The sequence below is a fragment of the Taudactylus pleione genome, unplaced genomic scaffold, assembly GCF_031769625.1.
Source record: "Taudactylus pleione unplaced genomic scaffold, aTauple2 ptg000296l, whole genome shotgun sequence".
In the NCBI taxonomy this organism is placed as follows: domain Eukaryota; kingdom Metazoa; phylum Chordata; class Amphibia; order Anura; family Myobatrachidae; genus Taudactylus; species Taudactylus pleione.
The window spans coordinates 7,210,943-7,221,279 of record NW_028284698.1 but is presented as its reverse complement, the minus strand read 5'-3'; the positions used below and the strand labels follow the sequence as shown (position 1 = coordinate 7,221,279).

Genomic DNA, 10,337 nt, shown 5'->3' with positions numbered 1-10,337 from the left:
TGGTATAGCGTTCAATGGCCATCACTACAGTATAACATAAAAATTGCTGTTTTTATGGTATACTATATTTAAAAAATATATAATTTTCAAATAAAATAGTGATGGATAAGTTTCAAATTATGTTCTTGACCTAATTCAATCATAAAAGAAACCGACAATTTTGGAGCGGTTTTTGGAAAAAGAATTTGTCAGTTAAGTGGTTAAACAAATTTTTTACACAACTTTGTTAAATGTTTGATCTAAACGACCATTTTCATCTATTTTCTGGCATTTAGGAGCAAATTGCTGATCATCAGTTACTCCCATACGTTACCAGATTTTCATTCCAACCAAACAACTAGTTGGATGGTTGGACAGAAAATTTGTAGGCGTGTACCCAGCTTTAGTGTTATCATTACTTCCATTGTACACAAGCTATCTGCCTCACTGGCCAAACTTTACTACTGTTAACCTTGCATGTTTTCCGGATCATACAAGGACTTTTTTATTCACAGCACCAATAATTCTTTGATACTTGAGAGTTGAAGTATACTACTTAATGGAGATAATATAACCCCAGTGGCCTGGGATAGAATTGCGGGACAATCTACTAGTGACAGTTGCATATGAATACTAAATAATCCCCTGATTGCCAGTGAATTGAGTGTGCCTATAGAGAGGAAAGTTGTATCAGCATCCTGTGGCTGAATTGCTGTACTGCGTGCAGGTCTTCCATGGACATATTGGCGATTCTTTCCTTCCAGATTGGATACTAACAAAAGCCGCACTAAGTGGGACTAGTACCATGGTAAAAACAAACTGATCTATAAGAGCACCACCGGCTGCAGCAGCGAAGATGGGTAGGAGCATAGGGTGACGTCTTAAAGTCCCATGAACATTTGGGTTATTAGCAAGTTCGGTACAGTCATTATTGCAGAATTGATTTCTTTTAGTGTGTAGCTGTGTGAAATAGGGATATTTAATGAGTACTGCATTCAACTGTGAATAATAACGTGAAAGTTGCCTTATATTGTATATTTCATTGCCAAAGTAACATTATGCAAATTTGTGTAGTAGCGTGCAAGTATTTTGCTTAATATGCGTAATCTGTGTTTACCTCACTGAAATTGCATTATGTAGGTTGCCTCATTGAGTGAGGTGTGTTATTTATGCAAGTTCCCTGCTGACCCTCTAATAAACCTGTGATCACAAAATACAAGCTGCCTCATCACCTCTTCATGTGCTTCCATTACTCTCACCTCTCCGCAAGATGAATGAAGACCGAACCATAACACACAAGGTAAACTCTTTACTTTAATTACAAGTTGGGGTTGCCACACACTACACCTCTCCCTTTTTGCTTTTAGTAACATTTCCTTTCTTTGGAAAATAAACATCAAATAGTTGAAAAAAATGTAAATACACAAAGCGTTTGAAGTGGTCATCACAGTTACCAGGAGATCCACAGTAGACCCCTGGCCTAGGCATCCTTGGTAGGTGTTTGATTCGTGGAAAAAATGGTTTATTTCCATTAGGTGTCTCAAAACTATTGGTAAAATATGACTTTGTTGTAGACTGCTGTATATCCTGGTATGTGCTACATAAAATATATTATTTTCAATTCTTCTTTGGCCGTTACAACTCGATTTACTGTTGGGCTCTGTCAAACACTGATGTGCTCCATGGTATCTTTCAAGCTGCATACACACACAACGATTTAGTTAATGAACGATTTTAGTAAAGATTTTTTCCCTTGAAAAAATTAACTAAAATCGTTTACTAAAGTTGTTCATTTACTAAATGTAATGAACGATTTTTTAGAACTACAAACGATTTTTGCATATTAACTTACTGAAAATCGTTCAGTTGACAAGTCTGACTGAACTACAAACTACAACTACAAACTACAAACGTGAACGCGCATGAACGATAATCGTTCATCGTTTGACTCAGAAAGTGAACGATTTTTACAAACGATTATTGTTAAACTATATCGTTTAACGATAATTGATCAAAAAATCGTTGCGTGTGTATGCACCCTCAGTGTTTTGTTCATAGAGTCTGATTCAGTAAGACTTGCTTTTGTGATTGCAATAGCGATTACGCACGCAGTCTCACTGCGAAGATATGCTAATGATTGCAATCGCAATGCCATACGCAGCCTAACATAAGGACGCCCATCTTCTTACCTTACACACATCCGTAATACTTAGCAAGACTGCAAAACTGTCGGTAACATCGAGTACAATCACAGCATCACGCACACTTGCACAAGGTCAGACTTTACTCAGGAATTGCTAACTTCAGAGCACACAGTGAAAGTCCAAGCTGCGTATGGCATCACAATGGCTAATTATGCACGCCCCTGCAACGGCGTTCAAACGCACTGGCACGCCTGCGTTTCACCAACCACCCCCTGGCACCACTCCCAAACGGTATCAATCACCCTGCGATGGGTCGCGCACGTGCACTGCGATGCACTGCGAACAATTGGCCGATTGCGTGCATAATCGCAGTTGCGATCAATAATGAATCGTGCCTGTTGCCAACAATGGCTAACGTAATAAAATTAAGAAATCTGAACAGAAATAGGATGCAAATCATTTAAACCTAATTTCACATATTTTCATGTATTAAATAAAATGCATTGCTTACTTTATAATTATTCATCAGGTAACGCTATTTAGAAATATTCACTCATCTGCTCTAAAGGTGCAGTTGGTTGTGATGGATGTAAAGTCTATCTATAGACATAACACCACAGCAACATAGTAGAATTTAGAGACATGCAAAACGTCTCGCTGCCGCTAGATGGCGCTCGTCTTCGTATAGATCCGTACAGAACGTCTCCCTGATTTTGGTCTCTATTGTTCCGCACTGCTAACCTCTTCCCTCCCGGCTTCCTGTTTCCTCTTTCTCAGCCGCCATTGTGGTGACAGGGTTGCTCCAGTTCACCATGGTGAGTGCATCCGATGTAATCCTCGGCGGTAATACGTTACCTCAGCGATGCTTATAGCTGCTGTGGTGGCGGAGACGCCGAGCCGACCCGTCAGGCTGGTATTATTGTACAGGATAGCGGAGGGTGACTCCTGCAGGACTGGGATCAGCTCTATGGTGCGCAGCGCCCTCCTGCAGTAATGTGCCGGCATCCGGGGTATTCGTATCCCCGGGTTATGCCTGTGTCTCCAGCTTTGCTATGAATGACCCCACATTATCTCATGACTGTTGTGCGTGTGTGTACGTACTGCACCTACTATACTGTATGTACATTACATGTATACATTGAGAGTACTGTGACTGTCTTTCTGGCTACTAGTGCATGTGCTGCAGATGGATGTAATGTGAATGGGTGGCTGGGAAGGATGCAGCTGGTAGGGTAGGAGCCTATGCTCTCCTGTTATAGATTATTCACTATAGACTAGTGATACATTCTTCAATGGTAATATGTTTGTTGACTTTGCCTGTAAATGTAGATGTATATAATGACAGTTACTGTTCAGTTTGGTATGCGGTGTATGACCTTAGTTTTGATGGACGTGACTAATGTGTGTGCTCCGTCTCTTTCGTCAGTCATCGCACAAGACCTTCAGAATTAAGAGGTTTCTTGCAAAGAAGCAGAAGCAGAACAGGCCAATCCCACAGTGGATCAGAATGAAGACTGGCAATAAGATCAGGTATGTGTTTGTTTTGTCAGATATTGAGAACGTCTATGGACACCCCTGTTAAACTACACTGTATGTGCAACCTGTTAGGATGCACCGCTTAGTGGTAATAGAGCAGGGTTTGGGATCACTGGTCCTGATGCCATTGCAGCGCTGTGCTTTAAATAGTAATGGGGCAGATGTATGACTCTGTGGAAAGTGATAAAGTGCAGAGTGATAAACGACCAACCAATCCGCTCCCACCTGTCATTTTTCAAACATGGCCTGTAACATGACAGTTGTGAGCTGATTGGTCGGTCGTTTATCACTCTGCACTTTATCACTTTCCAGAGCTTCATACATCTTACCCCATTGTGTGCTAATATATAATGAGCTGGAGCGATGCTGTGTATTGTGAACTCTTGGTTAAACATTGGCTTTATATGCTAACAAGAGTGCAGTTTGGAGAAGGAAAGGGGTTGTCTCCACAGATTTCTTTGCTTCGATACATTTTACGTATATCTTCAGGCAGCACACATTCTTATGTGGATTACAAACCAGTTGTTAATTGGATATAATCTAGAGTGCTCACATGGCTATAAAATCAACAATATGCTGTGTAGTTTATGGAAACTCTTGTAAGTCCCTTTATGCAATAACTGTTGCATTGAGAACATGCCATGTGGTCTGTTTCATTTGGATTTCCATGTAGTCTGACTTAACCTACTGTCAGAAATCAAGCTATGTACAGCAGGGTAAGTGATGCTTTTTTATTAGTGTCTTCCAGAGCTAGTACTTGGGCTAACTGTTTTAAAAAAAAAAAAAAAAAAGAAAAATTCTCTAGGTCAGTTTCCCAGACTCTGACATGACAGTCCAGGTTTTAAGGATATCCAGGCTTGAGTCCAGATGTTTAAATCAAATTGAGGTACTAATTAAGTCACCTGTGCTCATGCATGGATAGCCTTAAAAACTGGACTATAATGTCAGACTTTGGGAACCTCCTGCTCTAGGATCTTATTTGATCTGTGTAGCAGTCTTAAGCTGAGTACGCAATAGAGTATATGTTGCCGGGCTGATATATCAGCAAGTTTGTACCCGCTATGTCGGCCCATGCGCGCTCCCGCAGTGTCCGTTCATAGCATCTGCTGTACATGCTGGGCAATCTAATGCGGCGGGGGAACGACATATTGTGCGGTTGTTCACCAGATCGTGCAGTGTGTATGGACCGCGCCATATGTTCTGTCGGATTGTGGATCGGCTTGGCCGTCCGTCAGTCGTCTAATGTGTACCTCTAACTTTATAGTGCGTGTCCAAATTTTGTGCATTTTTGGGGGGGCCTAATCTGCAAATATAGCCCCTATCCTATGTTGCCTCTCCTTCTATATTCAGGTGTGAGGTTTGGCATTCGCATGTAGAACTTGGTTCTGAAAGCCCACTAAAGACTGTTGGAATTGTGGTCCAGCTCTTAAGGTGCCTATCCACTGATAGTGGAACGACAATACGATTACGACATCGTAATTGTACAGTCGTTCCCCATCCCCTGCAGTGCCTACACTGAACGATTAGTCATTAAGTGTAGGCACCCTCCATCATCCCTGAACATGGCCAATCTGTCGTTATCGGCAGATTGACCAGCATGATTATCTGATGACTGATGGCGGAAATGACCAGTGGGAGCGCGCATCGGTGGTTTCCGACATTGTAGTGCACGTTTAATGAGTGATTGCACGACTGCGATGTCTTAATCGTGCAATCGCTTATTAATATCTGCTAGTGGATATGCGGCATTAGCCATGAAGCGGTTAGGGGTTACTAATTCTGAAACTCAGATGAGTCCAGAACTGGATTGTGAATGGGCATGTGGAGCCAAATGTAATAGGCCAATGAGAGTGTCATTTTAGGGTTTTAAACTCAAAACCAACCTGGTTTTGCCTGTAAACTGATTGCCACTTTAAATCTAATGATTATTGCGCCAGCTCCTGCAAATCTTTGGTTATTACATTTGCCCATGGTCTATACAATTGCTTGAAATGGTGACTTATTTTTAGTAGAGTAATTGAATGAATGCATTTTTAGTAAATTGGAAGGAGGTGGGGGTGGGGGGCTAGGGTTAGTTATACTTGCCTAAATCCCCTGTCAGGATCTTCAATGCTACCTGCGGTCATTCATACTGATTCCCTTTAGAGCCAGTATTTTAAAGGAGTGAGGCATGTGAGTGGTCCCCAGTCTTCTGGGACAAAAGAGTTTTGAGAATAGATATTGGAGGAAATACAAACACAAGTGTCGCATAACAATCAGCACAGACTGGTACGTCATAGTTACATTGCATTGTGACTTATGCTGGGTACACACGGGGCGATCTGTTCAGCGAACAGTATCACTGAGCGATCTCACTTGAAATTCCTGGTGTGCAGGCTGAGCAATATTATTCATCCACACACCAAAGATATCACCAACGATGAACAGCCAACGTTCACATATCGTTCCGTATGTATGCACCTTTTAGAATTTTTTTAAGCAAGGGAAAAAAAAATGCCCGGCGCTAGCAGCCTCAAGGGATCTGTGCGCCAAGAGGATCTTTTTAGTGCGACTGCAACAAAGTTGTGTAAGGACACATCGGTAGTATTTTCGGTTGCTGTTTGTTTTGTGTTCTTAGCGATTTGATTTAATTGGTACAACTGTTATTTGGTATCTTAAGAAAATATCAGTCTTATTGAAAAGCAATTATAAATTAACCTATTACTGAAGTACATATAGTGCAAATAGGGTAGTTCAAAAATTAGAGATTATAAAATATTGTCATTTGTTTTTCTTGACCCCAAATTGGTAATGTGTAACTATTTATTTTTAGAAAGGAAACATTAAAAGTATTTTTGTTGTACAGTGTAATTAAAGATGAGCTGTTCGGTTTTGGCTCGAAACTTTGGTTCGCAACGAGGCAAACAGCGTTCCCTGTGCATAAGGGTCATGCCTAGTGTTTTGAAGCGCTGGGCCTCCATCAGGCCATCTTACCCTAAACGCCCTAAAATTTGTTTAAAACTGGTGGAAAAGGTCTAAAATATATATCACTCAGCATGCCAAACCCTTTATTAGGCACTCCTGCACCTGATAACATGACCTGTACCTGCCACTTCTGCTGTGTAATGTAAGGAGCAACAGGGAGAGCAATACTGCATGTGCTTCCCAATCTGCTCAGCTGGCAGACTCACAGCCGACCAGGAAAATAGATTGATATTGCTGTCTCCTGCAGCAAATAATGGGGGTGGCTGGTGACAAGAGCATACGCACCTGTTGCTGGCTCTTGGCTGCTTTGTTATGGATTGGGAAGAATACGTTAACAGCGAGCACAAAAGCTGCATACACACTAGGCGATATGTTGCCAGATTCGGCAGATCAGGCCAGCAAATCGTCCACATCGGCAAGTGCTTCCGCTATGTCGCTGACAATGCCCGATCCGACGGACGATATCGTCCGTCGGAGCTGGCATTGTCTGCCACATGCAGTATACCCACCCCCCCAATCGTAGCTGCCGGCATCTGCAGGTGTTTATGCCAGTTCCCGCTGATGTCATATACACTAGACATCATCTAGTGTGTACCTGGCGTAAGCTGTCACAGTAGTACAGCTTCTTTTCAGTGAAAAGTTACTGGAGACGGTCTGAATGTGGCACACACTGTATCCATATTGTCATCTTTCTAGCAAATAACCCTGCGTATACACTTGCCAATCATTAAGTCAGTTTACACACTTGCCAATAGTACAGCTGGGCTTGACAGCTCAAATGGGCGGCCATTTAAATCGCCTGCCTACTTGAGCTGTCAATCACTGCTGGGTGCCCGCAGCATGTCGCCCGTACACACCAGCAGATGGCCGGTATATCTGCCATCTTCTGTGCTACAGGCACAGAAACAGACAAATCTCAGGTGCAGAACTATATTATTAATAATATATATAAATGCAATAAAATTTTGCAATCAATAGAGGTTTTTAGCATAATCATGGCCAAGGTTATGGGCCTACCCACCATATCCAGGTAACCTCTGTCGGGTAGGTCCCTAACATACTAGGGTTCAAATCCAGAGCGCAGGACCCCCCAAAACTGGCCCAGCCAAGCTGCCCAAGGGCACCACCATAGTAAGAAAAGTGCAGTGTAAAGAGGTAGTTAGGAGCAGCTGCATATAAACACAGACTCCATGCACCTGAGATTTGTCTGTTTCTGTGCCTGCAATTAGTCTCATCAGGTAGCACCTCCCATTATGTATGTGTGTGTGTGTGTGTATGTATGTGTATGTCAGGTTGTGCAGTCCAGAAATCTTTCCCACATCTTCTGTGCTGCACAACCGATCGGGTATGGCTGCAAACGACATCGGTCAAACAAAATATTCTACCCACCCACAGGAGCTTTGGGCTTTCATTGTAGTCAGGCTTTGTCATCTCATAGCTGCACTGCTGGTGTTAACAATGGTGCTAAATGTAATGTTTTGACGATTGAAGAGCGTTTATTGATCACCAAAAATAGTTAAGGGATACGTTCAATATCCCGATGCAGGCGCTTAGAATACCAGCGCTGGAATCCCAACACCTCTCAGAATCCCGGCGCCGGCAACCCGTAAGCAGGGTGGGAGGAGGGTTAGGTTTAGGCACTTGGGGGGAGGTTAGGTTCAGGCATCGGGAAGGGAGGGTTAGGATACCGACCGACAGATGTCAATATCCTAACCCTGTCGGGATTCTGACCGGAAGGATTCCGAGCGCAGGCGTCCCGTTATGTGTTGCTCTGTTGGTTAAATCCTGATAGAAGCTGTCCTGACAGAATGGTGAGTGTCTGTATAATGTGAAATAATAGTCTGACGTTTGCTTTTACTTTTAGGAAGTTACAGTTGTAGATGGTGCCTGGGAATAGCACTGATTTCAGCCACCTGGAGAACTGTTCAATTTTTTTTTAATGTACCCCAGTTACATGTAACGGAGATACAGTCGTACGGGCTAAGCTAGTATTCATGAGAATGTAGCTTGTCAAATCACTGGGAACAAATACCCCATGAGGGTCAGACCTCATAAAATTAGCAGTGCCTCGGTCATCTCTCTGGTTCCTAGTAGAGGCCAGAGATGTTAATCAGCTTTATCCCCTTGTATTCAGTGTGGAAAAAAAAAATTATTTGAAACTTCCAAACCAAAAAAAAGTGTGGTACACATTCAGTAACCCCTCCCTTGTGGCAATAGGGGTATCTCCACTGGACCCCCCCTGCTACCTTCCACTGACATCCTTCATCTGATCATAAAAAACGCGGCCCCCTATTTCTTTACCATTAGAGAGGGGTAAGCCAAACTGACGAACTGCCCGCAATGAGGAATGCTTTCATTTTTGCCATATCACTTTTTACGATCTGTTTAGCCATTTTGATGCACATTAGTTTTTTTTTTTATTATTCTTTTGTAAAAATAATTGGTACAAATTCCTAAAGCAGGCTGCAATTACAGTACTTCATTTTTGTGGGAGTGCTGTCATTATCCTGCTGAGATTAACGATGTCAGCTTGTCTGATGGCTTCACCTGTATGTGGGTGAAATCTTTCAGAGTTAACATCTACAGTTCATTCTACGTTCTATACGTTCCTAGAGATATATTTTGAAATGCTATAGTTGTGATTGTACAAGGACTCATTAATATAATATCTAATTATACCCACAGGTATAACTCCAAGAGGAGACACTGGAGAAGGACCAAGCTCGGCCTGTAGACTGTGCAGATGGCAGGCGTGCTCCCTGTGGGCCCCTTCTGAAGACCTGATCCACATCTCCTTATACAGTTATATTTTGTAGTAGTAACTGCTCTTTCCTTTGGAAATAAATGAAAACATAACATCTGAATTTGTCTGTGCTTTTGAAATGTTTGAGGTAACAAAATGGGTACAAATTAGTTGTGTAAGAAATGGGAACAAATTTAAGTTAAACTATTTACCAAAAAAAGATATCGGCTTTAACATAACCATTGGGAGCTACAAATGCAAGCATTGTGACCAGGTACTGAATGGGCACCAGGAGCGTCAAAAACAATGCAGTAAGGAACAATAATTGTGAAAGGAATTTATTTTCTGTATGTAAAGGGTTCAAATTTATTTTAGTTCTTGAAATGGCTAACGAAAGAACAGCATAAAGAGCAGTACATGTACATTCAGTAAAATATACACCTAAACCTGCAAAAACGATGCACCTGCAATTAAAGCTTCCTTATTCAAATTCAGTGGTCCCAATCTCCTTTCTATATACTTGGCAGATTGTGCACTGAATACACAAGTGTCAGATAACTTCCAGGAAGAATATCTGTCTCTTAAACGCTTTATTGTCAAACATGATCACTCTTTCCCTACAACCTAGCTTGTGATTATGTATGTGTGTTATGAGGGGAGCCTCTCATCTAGATGTTTGACTGCACTTGATGTTATGGATGTTTGACTGCAGTATGACAGCTTGAAAAGGAGGTTTTGTTTTTTTTTCTCTTTGCCCTAAGCCAGCACAAACTCATGGAACTTTAGGGTGGTGTCAGACAAGCATTTTGAATGCAAGTACTTTTTCCACACATGTTCAATGCTGACAGTTTGAAGTGAAGGGAGAACACAATGATTAAGATGCAATGTTTTCAGGATTTTAAACATTTTTGTGCAATGGGCTAATTCCCCCGTTCCCTTACATTTCAATTTTCAACCTGTCACCACAGAAG

General features: G+C 41.9%; 1 protein-coding gene and 1 non-coding gene across 3 annotated transcripts; both read left to right on the top strand.

Moving 5' to 3' along the window:
* The first annotated feature begins 2,829 nt into the window (after positions 1-2,829).
* RPL39 (ribosomal protein L39) lies at positions 2,830-9,487 on the top strand. 2 transcript variants are annotated; one of them, XM_088482831.1, is made up of 3 exons: positions 2,830-2,938; positions 3,550-3,653; positions 9,309-9,487. In XM_088482831.1, the coding sequence occupies exons 1-3, from the start codon at positions 2,936-2,938 to the stop codon at positions 9,355-9,357; spliced, it is 156 nt and encodes a 51-aa protein (XP_088338957.1). In that variant the 5' UTR covers positions 2,830-2,935; the 3' UTR covers positions 9,358-9,487. The 2 variants fall into 2 exon arrangements, with proteins under 2 accessions (XP_088338957.1, XP_088338956.1); XM_088482830.1 differs by lacking the exon at positions 2,830-2,938 and adding an exon at positions 2,971-3,093.
* On the top strand, positions 9,079-9,211 carry LOC148511689 (small nucleolar RNA SNORA69). The gene has a single exon (XR_015880241.1). It is a non-coding gene; the product is annotated as a small nucleolar RNA SNORA69 (small nucleolar RNA).
* Positions 9,488-10,337: the final 850 nt, after the last annotated feature.

Bases quoted from the DNA above. Each gene is read 5' to 3' on its own strand.
- RPL39 (XM_088482830.1), top strand. From the start codon at position 2,986: ATGCTTATAGCTGCTGTGGTGGCGGAGACGCCGAGCCGACCCGTCAGG. The intron at 3,094-3,549 runs GTGCGCAGCGCC...CTCTTTCGTCAG, and splicing joins GGACTGGGATCAGCTCTATG to TCATCGCACAAGACCTTCAG. The intron at 3,654-9,308 runs GTATGTGTTTGT...TTATACCCACAG, and splicing joins AAGACTGGCAATAAGATCAG to GTATAACTCCAAGAGGAGAC.